A 16,358-nucleotide genomic window follows, 5' to 3' on the forward strand; every position below is an offset into this window, starting at 1 on the left:
TGCTTCACAAATTAAGGGGTCAGCCTGTAGGGCATGTGATATTACTGTGGCTTGTGCTGTCCTCCACAATGTGGCCTGCCTGAGGAAGGAGGGCCCCCAGAGTGCACCAGCCATGGACTGGGACAACCGGCAATCTTCCCTGATGACGACAGTGGTCGGCTGCTGAGGGACCAAATATGTGTTTGAATTATTTTAGTTAGTATGTGTGTTTAAATTTTGGTTAATATGTCCTGCGGTGGCAGAGGAATTTGGTTTTTTTGGGTTCGTTTTTTTGACGAATTTGGCCCTTATTATGTTTGTGGGTATATACTGTGTAATACAAGGCTGCAGGGAGCTACTGCATCCCATTCATTTGTCTGTTCATTTGATGTGTATGGATTTGTCCTGCATTTATTTTAGTGTGCAGACATGCAGGGTGTGTAATACAAGACCTTTGAATGTGTATGTTATCATTTTGATAATATGCTTGGATTCTGTGCTTTCCATCTTGTAGAGTCACTGTGACTTAGTTCGAAAGGAGCTGATGTTTACCTGCTTTGTTTTTGTCCTTATTCAATAAAGGACTAATGTTACACATTGTGTTTTTATTTCATATGAATGTGTATTTGTTTATATGACAGAGTACTAGGCCACACTGAGAAAAAGGATAAAAGTCATAATTTATGAGGCTGGTTCTTTCTGCAGAAAAGCTACATATTGGTTTACAGTTTTGATACTTATGACAATGTGATACTTAATATTCTGGCACATCAGCATGTTTTTGTTATGAAACCATACTGAAGTACAATTTCACGAAATGCCCCACATCTGTCATTTTAACAACTGTCCTCTTTAAACAACTGGTTAACAATATTATGACTTGTGTTTTTTCCCCTCTGTGGCCTAAGTATTCTAATCAATTTTATATATATAGCCTTATAGTCTATGGGAAAACTGTAAATTATCTATGATAGCAACAATCATCTAAAAATCATTTTTTATCCAAAATCATTGAAATTAATGATCACAAACGTTAAATATAACAGTGGGTCTAGTTATATGTGATAACAATGTATAGTGAGCAGTGAAATAACTATTGGTTTCCATTTGTGGTGACTGCTGACTGACATTAGGTGAGATTAAATAGATCCTGGAATGTAGCCTGGTCTGGAGCAGGCTAGCTCCACAGAATAAATCTCCATGGTAATTTATACCATAACATATCCTCCTGCCCCCTATCCATCTTTAGTGCAACCGGATTACGGATCAATTGAGCCAGGATCACCAAGATATCCTGCTTAATCCCTTATCCTAGTTTTGTGCAACAAGCCCCTGGTTAAATAAAGGTAAAATAAATAAATAATAAATAGACGAAAGTCGAGGAGTGAAGTCTGGGGAAGTGCATTGCGAAAGCCGAAGTTGGACACTAATGTGGTTTTCCAACAGCAAGGCTCAGATCAACATGGCAGTGTTGCCATTATTTAAAAAAGGTTTTCTTTATAATGTTGAAATAAACATGTATCTAACCCCCATAGCACACACTCATCAACTGAACCATAATATAATATTATGTGTGTATATTGTACAGTCAATTAGTGAGAGAGAACCTCAAATATCACATTATGTGTATACTGTAAAAACCTAAATTACACACAGCCTCAAATAGCCACCTGTCCCTTTTAATAGCCAGCAGGGCAACTTAACACATTAGAGCAAATAAATACCAGGTCTAAATTAATTGCTTACTAGTTTACCATTCATTTTTTGAGGTGTAATGTTTGATTTGTTACATTAACTAAATGAATTACATTAACTAAATCAGTAAGGACTTTCGCCTTCTTGTGGCGAAAGTAAGAACTGCCGAAAATGCACAGTCAAAGATGATAATTATTCTGTCAAGGAATGTTTTTTAATTTAATTTTTTAAATAGAGGCAATTTAAGACAAAAGAAACGTGACAAAGTGTGTCAATTATAACATAGGATATTAAGTTGATTAAAATGCTGGAAGTGAATGCTGGAATTAAACAATTAACTATACAAATATGCAAAGCAGTGTGCCTGGCTCAAATAAGACCTGTTGTGTTCAGTAATTTAAGCAAATAAACACCCGGGCTATTAATTGAAGTTTTATGGTATATCACCTGTACACACAACTTGTGTACAGGTATAAGTTCCTGTTTCAGTCATGTCTTTGAACACGTTTGCATGGTAAAAAAACAACATCCAAATGGTTGGTTGACCTATGCAGGCGATGGTTGCAGGATGAAGTTGGTTAAGAACAACTGCAAAAACTTGCAGTCAAAACTTCATAGGCACAAGTCAGACAATTCGTATACCCAGAATGCAACAGACTTTGGTCACCGACTTGACAAATGTGATCCGCTCGAACGCGCCCCCTTTCTCCGCACATAGGCGTTCGGAGCGCATCACATGATTTGAGTCTTGTGACAATCCAGACAGAAAGGGAAAACGAGTTCCGAGTTTACAACTGTTTTTTTGTGTGCTCTAGAGTGATTGGAGAGGTTCTTTTGACAAAAAAATGACATAATGAGGTGATAAGATGGCGATATTTTAGAAATTTCCCTCTTTTAAAAAAATAAGCATCCTCCCTTTAGACTGAACAGTCCGCGAGTGTTTCGGGTGGTGCAGTCAGGGACAAAGTTGGCACATGGAGAGAGGCGATAACTTAAATTTTTTCGCGTGCATTTTCTTAGTTTCGTATGAAAGTCGTATGACTCGAGGCAACACCGATTAAGTAAATAAATTTGTGTGGGAAGAAGAGGCCAGCCAAGGCAAAGAAAGAGAAAGATAACTTGAGGACGCAACAGATATGGACAGCAAACCTTTCTAACCTCTTCTCCAAGACCGTCCTCCCGCTTATGCTAACGTCGTCCCGGGGGCGTATGAATATGGCCAGCAGCACAATTATGGAGCTATCCCCGCCCCAACCCCTGCACCCCCGGGCTTTCAACAGCCGCCGCCATATCAGTACCCCACTGGCCCAGGCAAGTAGATCACATTGTAGGGTTGTTACCTAACGTCCAAAGCTAGCTCCTGAAGTATGACGTCGTTACGCGCCGATGTGCAAATGCTGGAACAGCCATAACGTGACTTTTTTTAATTTTTTTTAGGTTGTATGAACTTGCTGACATTTATAGAGTAGCCTACACACTGTAGACTGTAATACCAATACAAATTTGAGTGGGTGCTTATATTTGTCATATTTCACACATGTACAAGTGTGTATTAGAGTAGTCTATGCTCTATACAGGGTACTGGGTTCGTTATTTTACTAGTGACAAATACTGTATATTCCCTTACCTCTCTTGACTGACTGAAACGGAAACTGACTCATGACTTCCCCTTGTAGTTCAGATCTAGCCTAATTCAACCTCAAACTCCTCTCCCCTTGTCCTACCACAGGGTTCCACGAAGGCCCCAGTGCACAGATGGGCCCTGCCATAGCCCAGCAGCCCTACCCTGGCACCTACACCATCATCCAGCCCTCCGTGGTGGTGGTGGGGGGCTGCCCAGCCTGCAGGTGAGACACCAGCCCCAAACAACACACGCATAGTGGGGAAGCATACTGTATGTTTGAAGGGGGCACAGAATTCAGTACAACAGTATTGTATCTATGGAGGGGGGAACTGTCTGGATTTCTGGCAGCCTTCAATTCAGTCTTATTGTTTTATTATATTTTAGTAAAGTAACCTTTGACTGCTCAGTTCAAATCAAATTTTATTGGTCACATACACATTTTTAACAGATGTTATTGTGGGTGTAGCGAAATGCTTGCGTTCCTAGCTCCAACAGTGCAGTAGTAGCTAACAATTCACAACATTACACACATCTCAAAGTAAAATWATGTAATTAAGAAATATATAAATATTAGGACGAGTTGATTGACATCACAGAATGCACAGCATATGATGTCACCAGGTTATGTTATGGTCTATCTTTGTGAGGGGGAAAAACATAGAAAGCTGCTGTTTTCACATATGTTGACATTGGGGTGATGCTGGAGATGACCAATGAGTTTGCAAAGTGTTGAAATGTTCCATTAAGCTGRTGTTGGCACAGAGCTGAASTCTCTGAAAGCCACAGGGGMAGTAAGGCTGTAACAAGCACGTAACTACGGTGATTTAGAAAGAAGAGCATTGTTTGAAACCTTGAGATGAACCGCAGTTGAAGGGGAACCAGATTTGTAGTCGGTGCATTTGACAAATAAAATTTGATTTGATTTGGGAGAAGGTGTAGGGGTCTGCCGAACCAAGACGAGTCAGTAGGCTAATCTGCCGTCAAGGAAAGCCTTTTCAGTGTCAATCAATAGTGTTCCTGTGGTGAACACGTGGTTTCCATGTGTCAAATGACGGGTGTCTTCTGCTCCATCTGTGTCTAAAGGTGTTCCACAGCATAGCTACATGTGAGCGTCACGATAACAGTATTACACACACGCTGCACTGTGGCCAGGCAGGCAGGGAGCAGGCAGGCAGGCCAGTACACGCTGCACTTGTGGCCAGGCAGGCAGGCAGGCCTAGTACACGCTGCACTGTGGCCAGGCAGGCAGGCAGGCAGGCCTAGTACACGCTAAAGCTGCTGCTGTAGGGGAAAGCTTCATTTCGAGAGTGACCTTTAGTGGTTTCAATTTGTCTGATGCAACATCCTCAGTGTCCGCTGCTTGGAACACAGATTGTGACAGGAGAGAGGAAGTTGATTGACTGTACATTATGTATGATGCTCTGAAGGTCAAAAGTTATCATGAGTCAACGTGGTCTTGTATGAAAAATGGTCAGGGTCGTGTTCTGTAGGTCATACAATGGAAAACGTTTGTCCTAATAAACATTTAAATGTTTTGCAATGGAAAATGAGTGTTTCTTATTGGACAAGTCAAGGTAGTCCGTTCCTGTTTGTCTGTTTTATTCCGTTTGGTGCCTAATGAACATGACACAGCAGCTGTAGTGTCTGTCTTGTGTTGATTTTGAAGGAAAAATAATCACATTTAGTGTTTTTAAAATGAACATAATAGTCTAATTGATGATAGAATACACTAATGGCACGTTTCCAATGAGACTTTACACCAGTGTTTGGTGTAAATACAGACTTTGTTTTTCACTTCTGAGGCCTGGACCACAAAGTCAAATAATAGAGCCTGATTTCTAGGAGTGTTAGATTGAGAGTAGAGGGAGACAGCTTGTTTTAGTTTGTCACCATAGATTGACAGTAGAGGGAGACAGCTTGTTTTAGTTTGTCACCACTAGATGAGAGTAGAGGGAGACGGCTTGTTTTAGTTTGTCACCACTAGATTAGAGATAGAGGGAGACAGCTTGTTTTAGTTTGTCACCACTAGATTAGAGTAGAGGGAGAGGGCTTGTTTTAGTTTGTCACCACTAGATTGAGAGTAGAGGGAGACAGCTTGTTTTAGTTTGTCACCACTAGATTGACAGTAGAGGGAGACGGCTTGTTTTAGTTTGTCACCACTAGATTGACAGTAGAGGGAGACAGCTTGTTTTAGTTTGTCACCACTAGATTGAGAGTAGAGGGAGACGGCTTGTTTTAGTTTGTCACCACTAGATTGACAGTAGAGGGAGACAGCTTGTTTTATTTGTCACCACTAGATTGAGAGTAGAGGGAGACAGCTTGTTTTAGTTTGTCACCACTAGATTGACAGTAAGGGAGACGGCTTGTTTTAGTTTGTCACCACTAGTATGACAAGTAGAGGGGAGACAGCTTGTTTTAATTTGTCACCACATAGAGAAGTAGAGGGAGACGGCTTGTTTTAGTTTGTCACCACTAGATTAAGAGTAGAGGGAGACGGCTTGTTTTAGTTTGTCACCACTAGATTGACAGTAGAGGGAGACGGCTTGTTTTAGTTTGTCACCACTAGATTGACAGTAGAGGGAGACAGCTTGTTTTAGTTTGTCACCACTAGATTGACAGTAGAGGGAGACGGCTTGTTTTAGTTGTTCACCACTAGATTGACAGTAGAGGGAGACAGCTTGTTTTAGTTTGTCACCACTAGATTGAGAGTAGAGGGAGACAGCTTGTTTTAGTTTGTCACCACTAGATTGAGAGTAGAGGAGACAGCTTGTTTAGTTTGTCACCACTAGATTGACAGTAGAGGGAGAGGGCTTGTTTTAGTTTGTCACCACTATTTGCATTGCCAGGTTCACTAAAGGGTTCTAGTCCAGTTTGTGGCCTTGGCACACTCTGATACTCAGCTGATAAGCAGTGGCGGTGTTAACACACCCATGACATGTACATGGCGCAGGGCAGGTGCAGGCTGGCAGGCAGGCCACCCACACACACACACACACACACACACACACACACACACACACACACACACACACACACACACACACACACACACACACACACACACACACACACACACACACACACACACACACACACACACACACACACACACACACAACACACACAACAGCAGGCAAAACGTCAAAGTCCACACTACATTTGCGCTCCACCTGTTGTTGCTCACATGTTTTTGCTGTCCACCATTTCTTTTAGAAAAGGTTCTAACTAGAGGAAGTACAGCTACAACTGGAAGTTACCTTTTTTCCTAGCAGGTTAGGAGACTTAAGTTAAGGTTAGGGAAAGTTAGGGTTAGGGCTAGCTAAAATGCTCTCCTAACCTGCTGTAAAAGTAACTTCTGGTTGCTGCACTCCCTCTAGTCACAACGCTTATTGAAATACAGTGTTTATGTCTGTCACAAGAAGCCCTTCTGATTTTTAACCCACCATGATGTGATTGTGATGGGCTAGGAGGTGTATAGTGTAATCACTACAGCTCAACATCTACACATATTTGGGTCTATACAATGTAGATTTCATCTAAGGGGAGTTGACGGATGCATTGGACCTGATGCTAGTCAGCCAACATGTGGAGTCATAAGACCAGACAGTAGTTCCTGCTAGCTGTTAACCCCTGCAGCTCTGTTCCTTCTAGTAGCCACTCTGGTCAGGGAACCCACAGTTAACTCTCTCCATGTGATTCCCCAGGTCACACAGTGAAACCACATAACAGTGTTGTGATTATGTTCACGGCTCATACATCTAATAGCACTGCATCTCCAACACGGTTACCATGGGAACCACATAACAGTGTTGTGATTATGTTCACGGCTCATACATCTAATAGCACTGCATCTCCAACACGGTTACCATGGGAACCACATAACAGTGTTGTGATTATGTTCACGGCTCATACATCTAATAGCACTGCATCTCCAACACGGTTACCATGGGAACCACATAACAGTGTTGTGATTATGTTCACGGCTCATACATCTAATAGCACTGCATCTCCAACACGGTTACCATGGGAACCACATAACAGTGTTGTGATTATGTTCACGGCTCATACATCTAATAGCACTGCATCTCCAACACGGTTACCATGGGAACCTAGCCCAGAGTCACAATGACTGCTAGAAAGTATAAGCTACTTATTATTCTCTCTCATTATTAGTTATTTGCCCTGTGGCCACTTGACACAACAACAACAGAATGGTTCAATCTCTACACCAATAGGGGCTCCTTTCCCTGCTCTTGGTTTTGGGAGGTGGATGCATTGACAAGAGCTTTCTCAGTCCTAGAAAATGCTTTCTGGGGTGTATGGGGAATTTAGTTGCTAATTGATGAGTTAAATTTGTTTGCTTGAATATTGTTACATATATGATCATTTTTAAATAACTTCTTATCTCATAAAACCACACATCCTTACTTATAGGCAAACATGGTTTTGCTCAGGTGGCCCCTTTTTGCTGGAGAGCATCACCAGAGTCCAACGTTCTGTCTCTTTATATGTCTTGTTCTGTCTTCGTCTTTTGTCAGAGTGGGCGTGCTGGAGGATGACTTCACCTGTCTGGGGATCATGTGTGCTGTCTTCTTCTTCCCCCTGGGGATCCTCTTCTGCCTGGCACTGCGCCAGAGGAGATGTCCCAACTGTGGCGCCACCTTCGGGTAGAAGRACCAACCTGTAGCTCGTCCTCTCACAGCCCAGCTGGATCTYATAACYTTGTTGTTTATAATTATTACACACTGAGGATGCCAGGTATTTTCTATACAACGATTAAGTAGTCGCCACAATGAACTTATAGCCAGCCATTAATTCTGATAATATGATAGAGGTGCATGTGAAAACCTACATTTGCACATGGTAGAATATACTTTGGTAGTATTATCTAGTGAAGAAGCCTGATCTTTGTCTATCTACTGCTGGTGCCTTTATTACGCTATAGAGCAGAAAACAGACAGGGGCCATATTCCACAAAGCGTATCAGAAAAGATCCTAGGATCCTGTTTTAAGACAAAACAAGCTCCCAGCTCAGAGTAGGTTTTATGATGATAAGTTACTGCTCAGACAAACTCTGAGCCAGGAGAAAAATCAACTCCTAAAAGTTTCTCCGTTGGTAATCACGACAGTTTGAGGTACCGCAAAAGAAGGATAGTGATGATGCTCATTGACATTGGTTATTCCTCATCATTTGCAACAATCACGACGAGGCACTGACAGCTGTATAGCACGCTTCAGACAACGACGGTGAATGGTAAAACGTTTATCTTTTGCCTGACACGATGACTTTGTCTACTTTTCATTTAGCCTAATATGTAGGTTTGCATATGTWTATAATAATGTGAATGCCATATTGCACTGAATCATACAGTTTGACAGTTAAAATATGAACGTTATATCAGCACACCTCTGTTCAACAGATCTAAATAGCTTTGGCACACTAGGCATCGAGTCATTTGCCGATAATGTTGCATAAAGCGTTTAAAAAAGGTCTAATTTTACCGAACATAATCAAAGTTAATATAGGCTGTAGATGCTTCCAATTGCCCAACCCATAGGCACGGCCACKGCCTTTTTTTAACGTGGTATTGTGCTCCAAAGGGATAACTTTAAATGACATGATGTAGGTTCATGAAATAGTTGAAAGAGAACTGTGTGGTTGTTTATTAGCCCAGTGGTTGTAAGTATTTAGGCACAGGCTGTCATGTGAATGAAGGTACAAGGTGTACATTATTATGGGTTGATCGTATAGAAATATCAAACATTCTTTCAACTCCAAAGCAACTGCCTGTCTATGGCGCAGGAACCACTGCCTTTTTCTATTACCAAGACACCTGTTGGTAACTCTTCACTGGTTAGGACAGCTCATGAGATCTCTTGACTAGGTGGGGGACTGTTATGACTAAAGAAGCTTCCTGCATAGCTTTTATTTTTACCCATAAGAGTAGGAGTAAAATGTCGTCTCATAGCACTTACCACCAAATGTTTTACTCTGAGATGCTTTGTGGATACGGCCCCAGGGCGCATATTCAAAAAGTGCATCCGAGTAGGAGTGCTAGGAGATCTAGGATCAGGTCCTCCCTGTCCATATAAACCTTGTGCATTATGATTTAATAGCCAAACTGATCCTAGATTGTCAATCCTACTCTGATGCTCTTTGTGATATAGGCCAGAAAGGGATTGCGATCATTATGTGGCTCAAGGCGTGGATCAATAACAAATCATTTACTTGATAGAATTCCTTTGTTTTGTCATGTTCAATCAAACGGAGGCACAAGTAGATTTTGTGCTCAATGTTAAATTCCAATTGCGCCACAACTGGAATTGTTCAGTTCTGCCACTTCTGAAGCGCCTTCTGTTTCATGTAGTCACAATTTTAGGATTAATGTATTTTTTAAAGAAGACTCATTACGTTGGGAAGTGGTTCGTCACTGTACAGATATATGACTATAAGGAAATGACCCATCGAGCGAGAGCCGCTTTAAGCAACCCTTTTGAAGCTCTGTTTTGAAGGCTTTGAGAATGCTGCCCCCACTCAGTCTGGGCCAGTGTCGCAGAGAATATCTTTCCCCAGCTGACTCTGGCTGGGGGACGGTTTTAAACGTAACACTGAGACATCAACTGTCCCTAACCGAGAATTGAACATTTGTCATTGAGCTGTGTCTGTTCTGGTTTCTTTTTATTCTGGGGCCATGTCATATTTTCACGGGTATGATTCTGATTGATTGCTTTTATATAGGTCTGCAGACCTCAGCGTTTCTTATTGGACAAGACCAGGTAGTCTCTCCCTGTTTCAGTCCAATTCTACCGTTTTCTGCCTAATGAACAGGGGTCTCTGTTCCAATATCCTTTAATGTCACTATAGCATACCACTTAGAATGCATGCCCAATAAAAATTACGTTCTAAGTAGTGTGGAAATTCCGACATAGGGTGAAGCGCCCTACACAGGCTCTGCAGGAGTTCACCCAGGTCAAGTCGGGCGCCACGTCTTTGACCTACAACCAAGCAGACTCAGCGCAAGGGAGGAAAAGCATGCAGCGAGTTTTTGCATAATACAAGCAGGTTGACGTGTGTAATCTCTGGATAATGTGTAGCCATCTTAGTATTATTCTCAGTGATAACTCGGCCTCCTGCGATCCTCCCAACAATAGAGACAATCAACCGAGAAAAGTCTCTATGTACCCACTACCACCAGTAGTGTATTGTTACTGTCCATGTCATGTAATAAAATGGGTCATATATTGGGGGTGTATTTTACATGGATCTGCTTTGAAAACATACGCACTCCATCATGATTGAGGTCCTTATTTTTTATAAAAGAGTTATTGTAAATAAAGAAAACATGAGTGCAGTACATGTCTCGGCTGATCTTTTAAAACTTTTCCTGGCCCGTATTCATAAAGTATCTCAAAGTAAGAGTGCTGATCTAGGATCAGGTCCCTGATCCTCAGGTCCCTCAGGTTTCCATATAATCATATTAATTATGGTCTAAAAAGCTCAAGTGATTCTAGATCAGTGCCCAATCACTTGTAGAAGACCACCCTGTTCCTGTTCAATTCGACCCCAGTTGTAACTAACCGGATTCAGTTTTTCAACCAGTTAATTATTAGAATCAGAGCCGACATCCAGAGTTGAACATGAATGTGATCTCTGAGAACATCAGGGAAATTGCCTTTAAAAGGTGTATTAACAGTGTGTCTTGGATTGAAACTTGGCCTTTCTAGTCATAAAGTAACTATGTTATTTATTATTGTTATAACATTTATAATTCACCAATAATTTATCATGACAAAGAGTTGAAATAACGAGAAGACAAGCAATAAAATATACTGGACAAAAATATAAATGCAACATGCAACAATTTCTAAGATTTTACTGAGTTACAGTTCATATAAGGAAATCAGTCAAATGAAATACATTTGTTAGGCCCTAATCTATGGATTTCACATGACTGGGAATACAGATATGCATCTGTTGGTCACAGATACCTTAAAAAAGGTAGGGGCGTGGATCAGAAACCAGTCAGTATCTGGTGTGACTAGCATTTGTCTCATGCAGCACGACACATCTCCCTTTAACACTAGAGTTGATCAGGCTGTTGATTGTGGCCTGTGGAATGTTGTCCCACTCCTCTTCAGTGGCTGGATACTGGCGGGAACTGGAACACGCTGTCGTACATGTGGATCCAGCGCGTTCTAAACATGCTCAATGGGTGACATGTCTGGTGAGTATGCAGGCCATGGAAGAACTGGGACACTTTCTGCTTCCAGGAATTCTGTAGAGAACCTTGCAACATGGGGCTGTGCATTATGCTGAAACATGAGGTGATGGCAGCGGATGAATGACACGACAATGGGCTTTGGGATTTCATCACGATATCTCTTTGCATTACAATTGCCATTGATAAAATGTAATTGTGTTCATTGTCTGTAGCTTATGCCTGCCCATACCATAACCCCACCATGGGGCACTCTATTCACAACATTGACATCAGCAAACCACTCGCCTACACGATGCCTTTACACGTGGTCTGTGGTTGTGAGGCTGGTTGGGCGTACTGCCAATTCTCAAAAATTATGGAGGTGGCTTATGGTAGAGAAATTGACATGATTTTAACTGGAAACAGTTCTGGTGGACATTCCTGCAGTCAGCATGCCAATTGCACCCTCCCTCAAAACTTGAGACATCTGTAGCATTGTGTTGTGTGACAAAACTCCACATTTTAAAGTGGTCTTTTATTGTCCCCAGTACAAGGTGCACCTGTGTAATGATCATGCAACTTCTTGATATGCAACACCTGTTAGGTGGATGGATTATTTTGGCAAAAGAGAAATGCTCACTAACAGGGATGTAAACAGATTTGTGCACAACATTTGAGAGAAGTACGTTTTTTATGCGTATGGAACATTTCCAGCATCTTTTATTTCAGCTCATGAAACATGGGACCAACACTTTACATGCTGCGTTTACATGTTTGTTCAGTGTATATTTGTTTATTTTCATACAGCAACGTTCAAACTCAGGGAGTAGGCAAGGCAGACCAAAGAAAAATGATAAAATTAGCCACTAGGTTGAAAATGCCTTCAATGAAGCATGAAGATAACTGCAAAATGGCTGCACGGTCTATGGGACGTTATGAGTTCCATTTAAGCATGTCCTTTTAAAAATGTATGTTCACAGCACTACTGGCTCATATTCATTAGGAAACGTAATGGACAACTTTTTAAAACAGTTGAACATTTCTTATCAAACAATAAGAAACATTCCCTCAAAGGTTTCAGTCTGCTTTCTTCCATTTGGTGCCTAATGAACATGACCCGGGCTACTTGAATAACAGAGACAGGTGAGAGACGTTTCACAGAATGATTACTGTTGGTATATAGAGTTAAGGTAAACAGGTCTCACATCTTCCACTAGTAACAGCAGCACTGTATGAACACTTAACTGTAAAACCAATCAGCAAGATGACAATGACACACTCAACCAATCAAATTCGTTGTACACTTCTTGGAAGGAGTTGARGGGAAGAAACGATGTGTGCGCTTCCCTTGAATGAGTATAGTTACATTCGACAGTCGCCAGCTGTTGGTCTTTAGTAATGATAGCAACAATGCAATTTTACATATCATATTGGAGATACATCAACAATAACAAGAGCAACACWACCATAAGGACCTCCGTAAATTGTKATGCATAGGGCCCGTATTGCATACATTMATTTATCTACTGCCCTATGGCAACGAAAAATCTTTGACGAGTGATTGAACAAGCAAAAGAAAATTGTCATAAATACATTCTGATATTTCAACGGCCCAATCTCAGGCTTTCCTCGACTCCTTTTCGCACACGCCCAGCGAGAACGCATGTAGTATGTCGCCACTCATCATCGCCGACAAAAATAGGTCTAGAAAATCTATATATGTGCATCTGTTTACATAAATAAATCCCACCTTCTCAGGGAGAGCGTTTGCAGCAGTAGGGCAACTGTGTATTAGACAATGTCATTTCTAATGGCATCTGTAGTAGTGAAATTACTGGATCTTCAGCACAGCAGCCCACAGTGTCAAGTTGTCCTGTCCACTAGTGTCCGGCCCTGGGTCCATCCGCCTGGAGGAGGAGGGGGGAGAGCATGGGGTGATGCCCAGCTGGAGGTGCCGCTCCTGTGTAGAGGTGGACAGGAGGGTGGGTCTGGAGGTTTAGATGACTGGGCCTGAGCGGTCATTGGTGACTGTGGGACGTAGCTTGACTGCGGTGAACGGGTTCCCTCCCCTAAGGAGACAGAGACTGGTTAATGCTGGTGTGATGATTTTATGACACTTGGGCCCTATTTGAACAAACCTAACACAATGGTAAATCTTAGCACTGGCGGTAGCGTTACAGCTTTGGGGTGTGTCAAAAATACTTTYGCTATTTTCACAACCGGAATTATGGGCGCAGTAGGTGGCAGTGGAACAAACAGGCTGGGTCAATCAGAACGTGCTCCATGGCTAAATATGTGTTGCTTCAAGTTGTGTATTTATGGTCTTTTATGTATTATGTTGTCATCAACTCCAATTCGAATGTTAGTCTGTTATAGCCTAGTTCGTTAAATAGCCTGCCCCATATTTGCTAAATGTATTGAACATGTTTGCAGTCCACATTGTTCTAGTTGCATTGCTTCAATATGGAAAAACATGGTTAAACATAGGCTGTAGCATTCACACTGATATAGGGGCCTACTGATATAGGGGCCTACTGATATAGGGGCCTACTGATATAGGGGCCTACTGATATAGGGGCCTACTGATATAGGGGCCTACTGATATAGGGGCCTACTGATATAGGGGCCCACTGATATAGGGGCCCACTGATATAGGGGCCCACTGATATAGGGGCCTACTGATATAGGGGCCTACTGATATAGGGGCCTACTGATAATTGCAGTCTGGACATGGACATACCAAACGTAGACACTAGGCAAGATTCAATTCACCAGGCCTAAAAAGACAGTGTATAAAATTAAACAATTTGTTATAATAGATAGATGTAAAGTCCCCTGTTTTGGGGACCTGAGTGGTTCTGGTACCGGTTCCAACCGACATCTTATAAATGGATATGTAGACACCATAGATTGAAATGGCTTGCATTGATTCTAATGGACACAGGGGTATGTCTCTTATGCCTGTGTGAAGCAGGATGTGAAATCTGACACCACTTGAAGCTGGGATGTCCCTCCTACCATTTCATTCGCTCTTCCAACTGTCCAACTCCTGGCTGAAYCCTACATCACAGCCACTAACAACACATATGCCTGGAATCCTTACACCGTAATGCAGCGGGAGAAGTAGTTTTGTCGCTGTAGCACATTCAGAGATCGATTTATAGCCAGTAATTTCAAACAATTAATAGAGTTCAAACAAAAACACTTTCTGTTTGTCATAAATGGACTATGTTAATATTAGATGAAAGGCGAGTTCCTAACAAGTTCAGGAAGCCAAGCTAGAGTGCTGTGAGACGTTTACATCGATGGGGGCAGACGTTTTGATCAAGATAGACCTTTAGAAAATATGCACATTTTCTCTAACATTAAATATACAAATATGTATTTTACAGTTATAAGGAAATCTTATAGTTAGTCGTTTATAAATTGATTATACTATATTTAGAAAGCATATAAGTMATTTCAAGCCTTATCTATACYGTTTCGTTGAAWAGGAAATACATCACATTTCATATTTGTATTATATTTTGATTTGAACCTTTCTTGGAGTCTGCAGTATTACTAGTTATTGTTTATGGCCCTCATGCTAAATAATTACTTCTGGGGATTACGTAGATTACATTTTTGATTACATTACAGCCTGGTGAATCTTTTTAATATGTTTGTTTTAGAATCAAATTAAACAAAAAAACKAGTTGTTTTTTAAACAAAAAACATTATTTCTAAATAATATTGGGTCAGAAACATATCATAAATYGCTTATCTCGTTCCATGGCACTGTTTGCACACGTAGGCCTAAATATCTTTACGCATAACATTCGTACGTCTATACAAAATATTAGGCTCCTGTCAACCGTATCGTTGCCTATGTGCGAGGCAGATTTAAAAAAAAAAAAGATCTGCCGTTGATATGGCATTATAGGACGACTAAATAGTTTGGAGTGTGTCTTTGGTAATCGGACAAGGGGGCGCTCTTTGAAACTGTGGATGGATAGCCTTCTGAACAAGCGAAATGCAGGTATGTGAATTGTGAATAATGAAAAAGCACGAGGGGACAAAAATGTCAAAGCACTCTCAGTAGACCATTTAAAACCACTTTATTCATAGGCTACTTTTGTATAATAGCCAGGATAAAAAGACACACCTATGTGATGCTGGTATACCAGCGTTGATTAAGGGGAGGGGACGCTATGCTTGGTTTTTAATCAAATTAAAGCAATCATTTTTTAATCCATATGACATGATGCACGACTTTACCCGAGGAAAAGAGGGCTGTCTTTCCAACCCATTCAGTTGGGTTCCCTGTAAACAAACCCAAAGGAACATCAATCTAGACGCAGAATTATACTGTAAGTCACAAGACCGCATTCACTTCCATGATGAATCCAACCCAACAAATGAATTCATTTACATGTACAAATATAATTTCCATACCAAATGTACAACATTTTGGACTTTTTGCATCTGGGCCCATGGAGACCACACCACAGATGCCCCTCCTCAGACAGGTTGGTTGTTAGGGGCAGACTGGTGAGTGTTGTGACTGTGACAAACAGAGATGACCTGGGTTCAAATGCTATTTAAATCTTTCAAATACTTTGAGGTGATTGCTTGTTGATGTCTGCGCCTGGTAGCTGACAAATGGTTTCGGCACACTAGACTATTGAGACTTTTCTGTTGGTTCAATTGCAACAGGTTTCTCTCAATAGATAGTATTGAACCCAGGTCTGGTGAGAGGAGAATGCTTCATCACCTCAGAAACACTGACACTGAAAATGGCTCTTCTGGAAGGGACAGTGCATTCAGAAAGAAAAATCCATATACACCTCTCCCTCATTATTGCCAGTGAAAAGTCAAGG

At 41.4% G+C, this 16,358-nt stretch overlaps 1 protein-coding gene across 1 annotated transcript; it reads left to right on the forward strand.

The window, feature by feature from the left end:
• Positions 1-2,383: 2,383 nt before the first annotated feature.
• bri3 (brain protein I3) lies at positions 2,384-8,578 on the forward strand. Its single transcript, XM_024146689.2, is given in 3 exon segments — positions 2,384-2,985; positions 3,404-3,521; positions 7,837-8,578. Coding segments are annotated over 3 exon segments (426 nt in total). The 5' UTR covers positions 2,384-2,810; the 3' UTR covers positions 7,970-8,578.
• The last annotated feature ends 7,780 nt before the right edge of the window (positions 8,579-16,358 follow it).

This window comes from Salvelinus sp. IW2-2015, unplaced genomic scaffold (assembly GCF_002910315.2).
Source record: "Salvelinus sp. IW2-2015 unplaced genomic scaffold, ASM291031v2 Un_scaffold16494, whole genome shotgun sequence".
NCBI lineage: Eukaryota > Metazoa > Chordata > Actinopteri > Salmoniformes > Salmonidae > Salvelinus > Salvelinus sp. IW2-2015.